At 42.8% G+C, this 16,034-nt stretch overlaps 1 protein-coding gene across 1 annotated transcript; it reads left to right on the top strand.

Moving 5' to 3' along the window:
* The first annotated feature begins 3,490 nt into the window (after window positions 1-3,490).
* LOC149460757 (uncharacterized) lies at window positions 3,491-15,919 on the top strand. Its single transcript, XM_089679234.1, has 5 exons — window positions 3,491-3,578; window positions 3,725-3,823; window positions 14,590-14,687; window positions 14,777-14,983; window positions 15,103-15,919. The coding sequence occupies exons 1-5, from the start codon at window positions 3,491-3,493 to the stop codon at window positions 15,253-15,255; spliced, it is 645 nt and encodes a 214-aa protein (XP_089535360.1). The 3' UTR covers window positions 15,256-15,919.
* Window positions 15,920-16,034: the final 115 nt, after the last annotated feature.

The following is a 16,034-nucleotide window of genomic DNA, read 5'->3' as shown; positions in this document are numbered from 1 at the left end:
TTTATGATGAGAGATTATTTGCAACATTTTATAAGAAAAACACTTTTTTTCAACATTTTTTGACTTTTTCATTTATATAACAAAAAAAATAAAAATCCCAGTGGTGAATAAATACCACCAAAATAAAGTTTTATCTGTCTCAAAAAAATGGTAAAAAATTCATTTGGGTACAGTGTTGCATGACCGCGCAATTGTCATTCAAAGTTTGATAGTGCTGACTTTTGTTCCGTCTTCACAGAAATAAATTATACTAACAATAATAAGTTGGGAGATCATATTGGTTCCAGTAATGATGGATCACTTTTAGGATTTCCGGAGACAGAGGTAGCAGAGGAACTGGCTCAGCTAAAGATTAATAAAGCAATGGGCCGTGATGGATCATCCCAGAGATCTCAGAGAACTTCGAAGTCTAGTTGTTGGACCAGTAACTGATCTATTTAACCCCTTGCCCTCCTGAGGATTTACCCCCCTTAATGACCACGCCTCTTTTTGCTACTCGGCGCTGCACTAATTCAACTGATAATTGCGCGGTCATGCAATGCTGCACCCAAACGAAACTCACACAAATAGAGCTTTCTTTCGGTGTAATTTTATCACCTGTGCGCTTTTCTTTTTTCACGCTATGAACAAAAAAATACCAAGAATTGTGAAGATAAACAATATTTTTTACTTTCAGCTATAAAAAATATATAGTAAACTCAAAGTTGGTTATAAATTTAGGCCAAAATGTATTCTGCTCCATGTTTTTGGTAAAAAAAATCCCAATAAGTGTATATTGATTGCTTTGTGTGAAAGTTATAGTGTCTACAAACTATGGGATAGATACTGCAATTTAAGACATTTTTTTGCTATACAGCACTGCACTAGTTTAACGGACATTTGCGCGGTCATGCAATACGGTACATAAATTAAATTTATGTCCTTTTTTTCACACAAATAGAGCTTTCTTTTGGTGGTATTTGATCACCTGTGCGCTTTTTATTTTTCACGCTATAACCAAAAAAATTTTGAAGAAAAAAAACATTTTTGAAAAAAACAATATTTTCTCATTTCGGTCATAAAAAATGTCCAAAAAAACTAAAATTTCATCATAAATTTAGGCCAAAATGTATTCTGCTCCATGTTTTTGGTTAAAAAAATCCCAATAAGTGTATATTGATTGCTTTGTGTGAAAGTTATATCATCTACAAACTATGGGATAGTAATGGAATTTACACAGCTTTTACTTTCTGACTGCTCATCATGTTTCCTGAGGTGCTAAAATACCAGGATAGTACAAACACCCCCAAATGGCCCCTTTTCAGAAAGTAGACAACCTAAGCTATCTGCTGAGAGGCATATTGAGTCCATGGAAGATTTTGTTTTTTTCACAAGTTTCTGGAAAATTACAAAAACATTTTTTTTAACACAAAGTTGTCATTTAAATGATTTATTTCTCGCACAAGCCATGGGTATATGTAGAATTACACCCCAAAATACATTCTGCTACTTCTACTGAGTATGGGGGTACCACATGTGTGAGACTTTTTGGGAGCCTAGCCACATACAGGAGCCAGAAATCCAATGACCACTTTGAAAGCCTGAAGGTGCGTAACTTCCTCATTACACTTCCTCACTACCTATCACAGTTTTGAAGGCCCTGACATGCCAGGATAGCACCAAACCCCCCAAATGACCCCTTTCTGGAAAGTAGACACCCCAAGAAATTTAAAAAGAGGCATGGGGAGTATTTTGCAGATCTCATTTCTTCTTACAAGGTTTTGAAATATAAAAAAAGAAAAAATATTTTTTGTTTTTTTTCTTCATTTTCCAAAAACTTGTGGCAACAAATGAGATCTGCAAAATACTTACCATACTTCTTATCAAATTCCTTGGGGTGTCTACTTTCCAAAAAGGGGTAATTTGGGGGGTTAGGTGTTATCCTGGCATCTCAGGGCCTCCGAAACTGTGATAGGGAGTCAGGAAGTGTAATGAGGAAATAAAGACCTTTAAAAGCCTGAAGGTGCTTATTGGATTTTGGGGTCCTGTACTTGGCTAGACTGCCAAAACGTCTCTCACATGTGGTACCCCCATACTCGGGAGAAGTAGCAGAATGTACTTTGGGGAGTAATTCCACATATACCCATGGCATGTGTGAGCAGTAAATCATTTAAGTGGCAATTTTGTGTAAAAAAAAATATATTTTTTTTTTGTCATTTTCCAAAAACTTGTGGTAAAAAAATAAATTCTTCTATTGATTCAACATGCCTCTCAGCAAATAGTTTGGGGTGTCTACTTTCCAAAAAGGGGTCATTTTGGGGGGTGGGGGTGTTTTATGCCCAGCATTAGAAGTTTATGCCACACTTCATTCACTCTTCTAATCACCTGAAGACCAAGCCTTTTCTGACACTTTTTGTTCACATGAAAAAAATCTGTATTTTTTGCTAGGAAATTAATTGGAAACCCCAAACATTATATATTTTTTTAAAGCAAACACCCTAGTGAATAAAATGGTGGGTACTACAAATTTTTATGGCACATAGTACTCGTGCAGCGATTTTTCAAAGATATTGACTTGTTCAGACACTATGGAGGTTTATTGTACATGAGCGTGTTCCTGGCAATCAAGGGGTTTAATGTGATGACTGGTGTACTGACAGGAAATCTGACACCATCTGGGAGGGGCGTGAAAACCACTGAAGCGCTAATCATGTGTATATATATATATGTGTGATTTTGTGTACCCATGCCGCCCTGTAGCAGTATTTCTGCTATAGGGCGGACAGGAAGCGGTTACAGAAGTGGTTTGTGTTATGTCGCTGCATTACTTTAGCTGACAATTGCGCGGTCATGCAACACTGCACCCAAATTAAATTTGCATCCTTTTTTCCCACAAATTGAGCTTTCTTTTGGTGGTATTTGATTGCCTGTGCATTTTTTATTTTTTGTGCTTAAAAAAAAAAGGCTGACAATTTGAAAAAAAATTATATTTTGGACTTTTTGCTATAAAACATGTCCAGTAAAAAAATGTAAAAACCAAATTTCGTCATAAGTTTAGGCCAAAATGTATTCTGCGACATGTCTTTGCTAAAAAAAATCCCAATACGTGTAAATTAATTGGTTTACGTGAAAGTTATAGCGTCTACAAATGGCGGGAAAGATACTGGGATTTTGTTTTTAAATTATACTAATAATGGCGGCGATCAGCGACTTATGGCGGTGATCAGCGATTTATGACAGTGATCAGCGACTTATGGCGGGACTGCAGGACTGCGGCGAACATTTTGACACTGGGGGGAACTGACTTGGGGTCACTGATATCCCCAGTGACATCAATACAGTGATCAGTGCAAAAAAAAAAACACTGACACTGTACTAATGGCACTGGGGAGGAAGGGTTAATCTTCAAACACTTCACAGGCTTCACACAGGTGAGAAGCCATATTCCTGTCCTGAGTGCGGGAAATGTTTTCCAGCAAAGTCACAACTTTACACACATCAGAGATCGCACATGGGTGACAAGCTCTATTCCTGTGCTGAGTACAGGCAATGTTTCTCAAACAAGTCCTCTCAATCTAGACATCAGAGATTACGCACAGGTGAGAAGCTGTTTTCCTGTACTGAGTGTGGGAAATGTTTTTTTTAAATTTAGAACTTGTTATACATGAGAGATCTCACATGGGGCAAAGCCATATTTCTGTTCTGAGTGCGGGAAATGTTTTTAAAAGAATTCCAATCTTTACAGACAACAGAGATCCGGGAGAGAAGGTATATTACTGTTCTGAGTATGGAAAATATTTTTCAGGTAAATCTAGTCTTTACAATCATCAGAGATCTCACACAGGTGAGAAGCCATATTCCTGTTCGGAGTGCGGGAAATGTTTTGTTAAAAAATCAGCTCTTGTCAAACATCAGAGGTCTCACACGGGGGAAAAGCCGTACTCCTGTTCTGAGTGCGGGAAATGTTTTTCAGACAAGTCCAATCTTTTCAGACTTCAAAGATCTCACACAGGTTGAGAAGCCACTTTCCTGTCCTGAGTGAGGGAAATGTTCCTCAGTGAAGTCCTGTCTTCCTGTACATCAGGGGTCCCACACAACCCTGGAGGTGTATTAGTGCCTTGAGTGTGGGAAATGTCTTCTAGATGAATGTTGCTGGACATCCCAGCTCTCATGTGGGGAAGAAGCACACCCTGATATACACCTCAGATATACTCCATGGCTGATCTTCATCATGGAAGAAACAGTTCATAAGGAGATCAGAGGTCCCCAAAGACATGGATGAATTGTGGGACCGGGTTGGCCATTGATGGCAGAAGAAGAATAAAAATTGAGTCCTGCCCTGTCATTGGCTGAGTACATTTTGTGGTGGGAGATTTCACAAACACTTAGAGGTCGATTTTTAAAATTGTGTTTATTAAATGTGACCAGAATTCGCCCCTCTGTGACAAATGTCGGTCCAATTCACAGAGATTTCCTCTGATCATCAGCTCCATCTAGTGGCTTTCCTTAATGATGTATTTTCCTGAAATATCTTCATATCGCCACTAGATGGAGCTGGCCATCATAGGAAATCACTATGTTAATTATCGCTTCTCACATGGACACTGCATATAATAGGCCAGATGGGGGAAGCTCCGTCCTGTGTGGATGTACCCATATGTCCCTCAGAACATGGGGGAGCATAGATGTGTGGCCATGCAGTGCTGTGGTCCCAGGGTGTCTGTGTCCCTTGAAAAGAGCGCATCCCTGATCAACAGATGAGCTCTGTGATTGGGCCATCTGATCACATGATGGATGTGTCCATTCACAGCCATCATGTAATGTAAACACAGATCGGTGTTTAATTGATCAGCTCTGATTCTCCTCAGCCGATCTGTGCCTGCAATCCAGGGATCAGTGAGTTATACAGCATTGTTACCCAGCCAGGGTCCCTAGTGTGCACCAACATCTATCACATGTTTCACTGTGTCCAATCAACATCTGACACAGTGTACCAGTGTCCAATCAACATCTGTCACAGTGTACTAGTGTCCAATCAACATCTGTCACAGTGTACTAGTGTCCAATCAACATCTGTCACAGTGTACTAATGTCCAATCGACATTTGTCACAGTGTACTAGTGTCCAATCAACATCTGTCACAGTGTGCTAGTGTCCAATCAACACCTGTCACAGTGTACTAGTGTCCAATCAACATCTCTCAGTGTACTGGTGTCCTGTCAACATCTGTCACAGTGTACTAGTGTCCAATCAACATCTCACAGTGTACCAGTGCACAGCATCTGCAATAGTGTCCCACTGCAACATCAACGTCTGTCAGTGTCTGCAATTAATCACCAACATCTGTCAATGTCTATATTGGACCATCAACATCTGACAGTAACCGTAGTGGACTGTCAACCTCTTGTAAATATCTGTAGTGGACCATCAACATCTGTCAGTGTCCTAGTGAATCAACAACATCTACCATAGTGTCCCAGTGGATCATAAACATCTTTTATAGTGTCCCAGTGCAACACCAACATCTGTCAAAATATCAGCAGTGCAGCACCAACATCTGTCATAGTATCAGCAGTGCAGCACCAACATCGGTCATAGTATCAGCAGTGCAGCACCAACATCGGTCATAGTATCAGCAGTGCACCAACATCTGTCATAGTATCAGCAGTGCACCAACATCTGTCATAGTATCAGCAATACAGCACCAACATCTGTCATAGTATCAGCAATACAGCACCAACATCTGTCATAGTATCAGCAATACAGCACCAACATCTGTCATAGTATCAGCAGTGCACCAACATCTGTCATAGTATCAGCAGTGCACCAACATCTGTCATAGTATCAGCAATACAGCACCAACATCTGTCATAGTATCAGCAGTGCACCAACATCTGTCATAGTATCAGCAGTGCACCAACATCTGTCATAGTATCAGCAGTGCACCAACATCTGTCATAGTATCAGCAGTGCACCAACATCTGTCATAGTATCAGCAGTGCAGCACCAACATCTGTCATAGTATCAGCAGTGCAGCACCAACATCGGTCATAGTATCAGCAGTGCAGCACCAACATCTGTCATAGTATCAGCAGTGCAGCACCAACATCTGTCATAGTATCAGCAGTGCAGCACCAACATCGGTCATAGTATCAGCAGTGCAGCACCAACATCTGTCATAGTATCAGCAGTGCAGCACCAACATCTGTCATAGTATCAGCAGTGCAGCACCAACATCGGTCATAGTATCAGCAGTGCAGCACCAACATCTGTCATAGTATCAGCAGTGCAGCACCAACATCTGTCATAGTATCAGCAGTGCACCAACATCTGTCATAGTATCAGCAGTGCACCAACATCTGTCATAGTATCAGCAGTGCACCAACATCTGTCATAGTATCAGCAGTGCAGCACCAGCATCTGTCATAGTATCAGCAGTGCACCAACATCTGTCATAGTATCAGCAGTGCACCAACATCTGTCATAGTATCAGCAGTGCACCAACATCTGTCATAGTATCAGCAGTGCAGCTCCAACATCTGTCATAGTATCAGCAGTGTACCAACATCTGTCATAGTATCAGCAGTGCACCAACATCTGTCATAGTATCAGCAGTGCAGCACCAGCATCTGTCATAGTATCAGCAGTGCACCAACATCTGTCATAGTTTCAGCAGTGCACCAACATCTGTCATAGTATCAGCAGTGCACCAACATCTGTCATAGTATCAGCAGTGCAGCTCCAACATCTGTCATAGTTTCAGCAGTGCACCAACATCTGTCATAGTACCAGCAGTGCACCAACATCTGTCATAGTATCAGCAGTGCAGCTCCAACATCTGTCATAGTATCAGCAGTGTACCAACATCTGTCATAGTATCAGCAGTGCACCAACATCTGTCATAGTATCAGCAGTGCAGCTCCAACATCTGTCATAGTATCAGCAGTGCACCAACATCTGTCATAGTATCAGCAGTGCACCAACATCTGTCATAATATCAGCAGTGCAGCACCAACATCTGTCATAGTATCAGCAGTGCAGCACCAACATCTGTCATAGTATCAGCAGTGCAGCACCAACATCTGTCATAGTATCAGCAGTGCAGTAATAAACATCCACACGCCATGTCTTAAAAATCCCCCACTGGGGAGATGTTCCAGATAATGAGTATGAGGGACAAGAGTAGCGGGGAGCTCTCACTGCCAGACCCAGATTCTGAGTATGAGGGACAAGAGTAGAAGGGAGCTCTCACTGCCAGACCCAGATTCTGATTAGGAGTCAGGTGAAAGCAATGGGTCAGTATTGGATTCTGAGATGGAGAGTCACAGTAAAGAGATTCCGGTGATCTGAGGAGGATCCGGCATCCACCAGCAGTGCTGTAAATCCTGGTGCAGTGACTAGCACAAGCAGTGCAGCCCTCCCAGGTGATAGGCCTTGTACCAGTAGCGGTGGGTCCCATCCACAACAATGAGATAGGGCCCACACTAGCCTCTAAGACTTGCTTTTAAATGCCACATGACTGCCCGCTGATTTGCAGAACCTGCAATCCCCCCTTTACAGCGCAGCCAGACCCTCAGATAGAAATGGAAAATGTTACCCCAATTTATTGTTTTCATTTATTTTTTGATGATGATTTGCTGAATTACATTGTGGATCGGTGCAATCTGTATGCCAGCCAATACATTGCCAACAATCCCAATTTATCGTATGTCCATCCATTTGTGTGGAAAACTGTCACTGTGGAGGAATTGAAAGTTTTTCTTGCACTTACATTGAATATGGGACTGACAAAAAAATGAAGTCCATGCCTACTGGTCCACTCAGTCCATACATCCCATGTCATCTATTCTTCTTGTATGCCTAGAACACGCTATGAGATGATAATGAGGTTTTTACACGATAATATTCAGTGCCCTCCTCGAATTCATCCTAATTACGACAAGCTGGTCAAAATTTGGCCACTCAATTTATTTCTCTTGCAAGTTTTCAGAAATGTTTACTCCCGACAAAAATATTTGTGTGGATGAGTCCCTCGTCCACTTCTCCGGAAGGCTGGGCATTGAACAGTACATCCCCAGCAGACAGGCCAGATATGGGGTAAAGTTTTATAAGGCATGTGACAGGGCCACAGGATATACCTACAACTTCAAAATATATGAGGGAAAGGAGGGCCAGCTAGACCCCCCTGGATGCCCTTCCTATATAGGGATTAGTGGCAAAATTGTTGTTGGCAACTTATAGAACCTATTCGAGAAGGGTCACCATCTGTATGTAGATAATTCACACAAGTCTCCCACTTTTCAACCATCTCTATCTCAAGCAAACTGTGATCTGTGGGACGGCACACACCATCCACAAGGGCTTCCCACAAAGATTGGTCACCACAAAACCCAAAAGGGGAGAGTCAGCCAGTTTGTGAACTGAAGAGATACCAGACCTAAAGTGGAGAGATAAAAGGGATGTCTATATCCTTTCCTCAATTCACGAGGACACCTTGGTGGAACTTCATACAAGACAAGGTCCTGTCCAAAAACCCCAAGCGCATACATGACTAGTGTGGCAAACTTGCTCATCCTTGTTGGAGCGGAGTCCCCCTTTACACTCTCTTTTTCGTGTTCTGTCTGTTTATTCGAGGCATTCCTCAGCCTCATTCCTACCCTCCTCCCTTCCTGAGAGGCAAACGTTATCTCCTGGCAGATGGCGTGGAACAACCTAAGACATGAGAAGTGGAGACAGACTGTCTGCTGAAGTGTAACTTTTATCACCCAAAACTATGTAAGCCCACTCATTATCAAACTGACCAGAGTAAGTGCACAGTCCTTAGGTCAACTGTATGGTTCATATCACGGGATATGAAGCTGGTAATTTAGTGTAGAGTTTCCCAATGACCACTCCCAAAACATGTAGTCAGAGCCCCCCCTCCCCTTTGAGAGGTACCTTTAAGAGAGTCAAGTGAGTTAGTCTGTGACACACAAGACTCACACAGAGAGATCTCCCAGCAACATCGTAACAAGAGGAGATCAAAGAAATCACCCTGCTCACAACTTGGACTGCAAACCCAGGCATATGGGCAAGTAACTTAACCCTGTAATCTTCTTCCTAATTATCTCCTTGCTGTGTCTTTATATACATATATATATATTTTTGTGACATCTCTTTGTAAATATTTATTTGCATCTGACGCTTTTAGTAATAAATCTTTCTTTCTGAAAGTGTTAAACTGTTTCTAAGCGCTTACTTGCTATTCACGAATCCCTGCCTTTGAAGAGACGCTACGGTTTGTTATATCTCCGTATAGCAGGTCCGCGGGCCGTGCTATAGAGATCAATATTTCAATCATTATAGTGTATATTTGATAACGGGAGTTTCCCAGTCTCCGACAAAAGTGGTGGTGGCAGTAGAGGGTTAGTTGCGTAATTAACCCGACCCAGTAACAAGCGCATTCAGGCTGCAGGCACAGATTGTAGACCATTAGCTGGACAATCGCTGTGTAGGGTGCAGCTGAGTGTGGCCTTGTTACGCGCGTCACACCGCGGTTTTAGATCGGCTGGTCCTTCGGTCACGAGTTTGGTGAGAAGGTCTGGGGTCTGACGCCGTGGGCGTGACGTATTACTGTTAGTCGCGGCTGTGTGGTTGTCGCCCTGTTGGTGGTGGCGACCGCGGGTCGTGACAACTAGAACCAGTTCATGGGGGGAAATGAATGACCGAATGTTACAGCCCTACTTCACCCCGAGGAGATCAGTCTAAAAAGGTATAAAAAGGTTGTCATCTACTTGTTTGAGTTATCCCCGTACAATTCTTCTGTCATCTTCTGTAAGTGCACACAACCATCCCTATCCTACCTGAGATACCAAGAGGACATTGTTACAACCCTTCTCTATTCAGACAGCCATGTCCCCGAACAAGGTCACTCCTATTCAGGGACCAGACTTCATGAAAGACATTTCCTCGATATCCTCCCTCCGACCCAAACAGGACGCCAATCCCAAAGAAAATGTTCTGTTTGTTCTAGTAACAGAATTCACCATGACACCCCATACTACTGTCCCCAATGTCCCCCCAGCCAGGCCTCTGTATTGGAGAGAACTTCCCGATCCATCATACATCTCTACACTATTAGTGACATAGAAGAGAAGGGAAGATATTGTTACAGTGTCTGCGATTTCCCTGTATTACCATGCCTCTGCCTGCCACTGAACTGACCCTGGACTGTTTATTGACAATGCCTTTGCCTGCCAACTGAACTATGAACCACATTTCTGTTGTCTTTCCACGTGAACTGGCCTTGGCATAGTAATTGAACATGTTTTTTCCCTGCCGCCTGAACTGATCTTTTGCCCTGCCGCTGTATTAGTGGTATTTAAGATAAAAGGAGGGTCTCACGTATGTGAGGGGCTCAAGAGTAGTTTTTCCAAATGGAGAAAATTACATTTTTGGTTTTCTCCAGGTTTTGTAATTCCCAGATCACTGTCTGGAGACTGGAGGCTTCAAAGAGATTTGTGTGGGAGGAAGCCTCTACTCCTGTGTTCAGGTCTTACCGGACCAGTGCCTAAACCTGATGCTTCTACTTGCTGCTATCTGACCCTGGCCAAACATGCCTCTACCTACTGCCTGAACTGACCACACCTCTGCCTGCTGCCTGGACCCTGCACTGTTTATGGACTATGTTCCTGCCTGCTTCCTGCATGTCAGTCTGCTGCCTGTACTATATGGATCATGTTCCTGCCTTGACCAATCCTTTGTACTGACCATGTAAGACACCAGTCCCACTCATCCTCTGCTGACAACTGCATTACTAAAAACACAGGTGGGTGATGGCTTTCGAAAATGTGGTCATTTTGAGGGTGTTTACACTGTCCTAGTGCTCCAGAGCCTTCACAATGTGATAGGTAGTCAAGAAATTAGATGTGTAATTTATGCCCCAATAATGCTTAATGGTGCTCCTTGGATGTTGAGCCTCTGTATGTGGCCAGGCTGTGGAAAAGTCTTACACATGTGGTATCCCCATACTCAAGAGGAGTAGCAGAATTTGTTGTGGGGTGTAACTCTTGATATGAACATGTTATGTGTTAGAAACACCTTATAAATGGATAACTTTGTGTAAAAAAAAAGTTTTCATTTTCTTTCTACATTTTCCAAAAACTTTCAGGAAATTACATGTAATTTATGCTCCTAGAAAACCTGACGGTGCTCCTTGGATGTTGGGCCTCTGTATGTGGCCAGGCTGTGAAAAATCCTTACACATGTGTGTAACATAAATGTAAGATTCGGATAGCTGGGATGTGATCAGTAGAAATATGTCATTGTATATCTAGCTTAGTTCCATGTTATTAAAGATAAGTTAAGTGTTCAGAATTCAGTCAGAGACATATGTTCACCAATTAGCATCTGAAAGGACAGAGCAGCTTCCAGGCTGGAGGTGACACCTAGATGCCAATAAAACATTGTCACCTATGTAGCCACAGTTTGCCACCTTCTAGAAATCTAAAAAGAGGAGCTCTAGCCATTTTGGCTTCGAGAAGCAGCAGGAGACCAGGAGAGGGCTCTGATGTGTCTGGGAGCTATAACTTGTATACCCAGATCAAAGGAAAATATTTCTCATGAAAGCTAAAATATTAGTTGCAGAGAGATGAAAATACTTCCTGCTGATTGGACACACTGCAGGCTACATCTGCATGTAAAACTGTATTTGTAGCCTATGTAGAATCTCAGAGAAATGCAGAAAATGGTTATATGGCACCTGATTGCGACAGCTGAACAGCGATTGGTACTGTCGCAATGGTACTGATGTGCTGGTGTCAGAAATTCTATCCCTGACTTGGTGATTCAAACCATTCTTGGTCCAATCGACTTTGGGCACTTCAGTACTCAGAATGTCCTGTGGTCTGGTACAGGAACACCCCCCAGGGTTGATTGGCCAAGGGCTAATGTCCAGCCTACGTCCATATCTCAATAAATTGAGGACCCTGAGATATGGACGGTGTGATTTGTACAGAGCCGGTTCTATTTGACTGGCAAATCGCGGACTTTCTCTGACTTGCTCCAGTCGCAGGATAAATCTTGGTAAAAGTTTTATTTATGTTTTTATTCCCTTTTATTTTATAGTCAATAGCCAATTGTGTGTCTTTTTGTATTTTCTGTAATTGTTTTGTTCTTTGTACATATTTTATGCACTGCCAATTTCTGGATATTAAATCATAAAATTAATAAGTGACTTCTGGGTACTTAAGCTCGAGCTCATATCTCCGGAGAGATTGTATTGCAGTGTCTTTATATGCTCGGTCAAGTTCATTGCCTATCTGTATGTAATTGCACTGCGTGTTGGCAGATTGCATGCAGATTGTAAGGTAGCAGATCTGGCAGACGGAGATCTGTGGGTGTGTGGTGGCCCAGCAGACAAGTCTGCGGACAAACTGTTGGGTGGTGGCAAGCTACCGTTTGTGGTGTGTCTGGCATGGGGGTGTGTGGACAGTGGGAAGTATAATGAACACCGGGGTTCTAGTTTGTAGGATAGCTGGAGGAATCCTAGAAGGGTGTGCCAATTGCTAGATTGCTCCCCAACCCTTAGCGTGCACCAGATTGTATATAAGAATCCTATCTGCCTGTGTGTGGTCAGCCAGCTGGATTGGAGTGGAGTCTCCCTCTAGTGGTGGCCAGAGGCAGTGCAGGCTGTGAAAGTGTCATATATTCAAAGTAAGTCCGCCTTATTCCCTCTTTACCCCAAGTCACGGCCTGACGTGCACGCCTCGGTTAGCTAGTCGCTGTGGGCATGTGCGTGTGGGTTGGATCCGTGACACCTCTTTCATGCGATCTAGAAGATCTTCAATCACAATGTCTTTATGGATGAAGTGGATGGCCCAGTTTATATATTATTTATTGCTTTACAGCTTTATTCCCTCCAGGATTCATTCTTTATTTATAGAACCATTCAAGGAAGTGTTCTTACTTTGAGAGATCTCCACCACCATTCCTCTGTGACCATTACATCCTTGTCATTTATGTCTAACATCTTCATTATGAGTGGATTGATATATATTTTTATACTTTATGATGCATTTTAGCATTTTTTTTACCCAAAGGATCTGTTTTATTATGTAAACCTTTGTTTTTATTTTGTGTTTTATGTCTTTAAGACTTTTTCTATCTGTAACAAAATATCTTTATTAAACAGTTGGTTGCATAAGAGTTATATTTATTTTTTCTTACTTTTTTTTAGTTCTTTTTGAGCTTCCCTGGTATCCCTGTAAGGTAGATACAATACAGGAATAGGTATTATGGGACATTTCTTGGGACTGCAGTTCCTCTGAACTCCATAAGATGGTGATCTCACTTCTCCCCAGAAGTCTCTATGGAATACAGACAGGAAGTGATGTCAGGTACAGACAGGAAGTGATGTCAACTACAGACAGGAAGTTTCAGGTGAGAGGTGAAATGGGAGGAAGTAGAGAGGAGACGTTGCTGGAAGTGGCAGCAGAGGAGGTAGAAAGATGTTATTTCCTATTTACACCCAGTATCCCCCCATCATGTCCATCCTCTTCCTCCATGGTCACGTCCGTCCTCTTCCTCCATGGTCACGTCCGTCCTCTTCCCCCATAGTCACGTCCGTCCTCTTCCTCCATAGTCACGTCCGTCCTCTTCCTCCATAGTCACTGTGATGTCTTTTATCTCCAGCAGATGATGATACACACATATATAGTGTGGGAACCCAGATTAACCCCTTCAGGGGCAGAACATTCCCCCACTTCCGGGGCCGGAACATTCTCCTCATTGTGGAGATGGGTCACCTTCTCACATCATCAGTCTATACTAATGGAATATACCACTTTTATTAGTTGTGGGGGATGGAGAATCCTATGACATCACACTGACCTCACAGCTCCTCCTCCCAATGTCCCTCCATTTGGCTCCTTTCTTTTTATTCTATGGTATTAGGATGTGGGGTCCCTTGGCATCCTCATAAGCAAAACAGAACTGTAGATCCTGTGTTGTGTATAATGACGTCAGAATTCCTTTTCCCTGCGTAGTGTGGGGGTCCTGTGGGGGGAATTATACCTCAGCCTGAAGTGGGGCTTTAATAAAATGGAGACCTGAATGGAGAGGTGAGGAGGATTCTGGGAATATCATTTGATGTGACTATTTGTGTTCAGATGTAGAGTTTTCCTCCTGTGAAGTCTGGAGATCATATGACATCACATTGTCTCCACCTCCCTCCCTGATAGAAGAGAGAAAGAAGAAGAAGATTCTAGAAGTCACCAGAGAGATCACTGAGCTGCTGACAGGAGAGGTGAGCGGTGCCGGGAATTCTGGGACATTCTCCAGTAACAGACAAGGGATGTGTCTGGATGGTGACTGTATCATTGTGTGTGTCAGGTTCCTATAAGGTGTCAGGGTGTCACTGTCTATTTCTCCATGGAGGAGTGGGAGTATTTAGAAGGACACAAGGATCTCTACAAGGACGTCATGATGGACAATCAGCCGCCCCTCACATCACCGGGTAAGAGGAGACTTTATTGTAAAGGAGAGAGCAGTACGGAGGATCCACCTAGATCCCCCATCATCTGATAAACACATAGAAACAATGGATTCAGTCAGTGTGTGTGTTTCCTACAGATGGATCCAGTCATGGGAACCCACCAGAGAGATGTCCCCGTCCTCTGTATTCCCGGGATTCTACACAGGAAGGTCACACCATCCCTCACCATCATCAGGTAGATGAGGAACAATCACTGATAGTATCATTAGGATCTGTACATTTTCTGCATTGTTACCATTGATGTCATTTTTATTATATATTCAGAGTGGAATCCTCGGGGATTATAATATTGTTGTTAAAGAAGAGTATAAAGAGGAGGATGAGGAGTATGGAGTGATGGAGGAGTTTTCAGAAGGACACAAGGATATGATGGAGCCACATAATACCAGGAACCCACCAGAGAGATGTCCCCGTCCTCTGTATTCCCAGGATTCCACACAGGAAGATCACACCATCCCTCACTATTACAAGGTTGGTGGGGTGGAGCATTTATAACATGGACTCAGAGACAATATGAAAGTTTTAAGTGATGTCACTATATTAAAGATTATATTTTACAGATGTTATTTTCTCTCATTTTCTTGGTTTAGGGTGAAGATCTGATAAAAATAGAATTTGAGGTGAAAGCAGAAGAAGAAGAGGCGTATGTGAGGGATGATCAGCAGTCTATGGAGGAGGATGGAATAACGGGGACATTTATAGAGGAGGACACTCCTACAGAGATCAGCACAGGTGGGTCATGAACACTAAATCCATTCCTCCACCCATACTGCTCACTGATTGGTCCAGAGTAGGGCGGGAACTGGGTGATATCAGCCTGTAATCCCCTGGTCACTTTCCTGAGCTGTGTTCCCCGTCCTGTATTCCTGGATTTCTCTCGGATAATCTTCCTTCTCTGTGCTGCAGACACAATTTATGTATCTAGACTGGATTTATGGAGATTCTGGGGTTCAGCTGGCAGCAAATTGTTCATTTTCAACATAGGAATTACTAGACCTAGGCACCTGGGGTGTGAGTCTTGTATCTTCTTCCCCATTCCCGGGTCTAGTAATATCCCTGACAGAGCAATGTTCCAGGATTACTTTTTCTGTTGTCTGCTGGCTGTGCCGGGTGGAGGGATATGTCTATAGTGTCTCAGACCCAAGTCACTGAGTGCAGTCTGACCCTTATGCTGTATAATTTATATTGTACATTACATACTCCTGACCCCTGCACTGTATACTCTACTACCATACTATTTGTATCCTATATAAAAAGTTGTACATTAATTATTTTACACCCATTTCCTCCCAGCTGGACATTTTATATCGGATGATGTGATTGGAGCACAGACTTTTACATGGTGATAATAATGTGATAACATCCTCCAACTTTGGACCCTTAAACAGAAAGTGATAATGAGGGAGGAGTCAATACCCCAATGATGGTGGTCTTCAGGATCAGTCCAGTCTTCATCTTGGTTGTTCTCCCCCCATCCTCACTCTCTGACCTCTGGTGGGGCTCAGCCCCGCTGTTCTTCATG

Source organism: Staurois parvus, unplaced genomic scaffold, assembly GCF_062004578.1.
Source record: "Staurois parvus isolate SC_StPar_1 unplaced genomic scaffold, SC_StPar_1.0 ptg000221l, whole genome shotgun sequence".
In the NCBI taxonomy this organism is placed as follows: Eukaryota; Metazoa; Chordata; class Amphibia; order Anura; family Ranidae; genus Staurois; species Staurois parvus.
The sequence above is the reverse complement of the archived record's forward strand: the minus strand, read 5'-3'. Positions and strand labels throughout refer to the sequence as shown.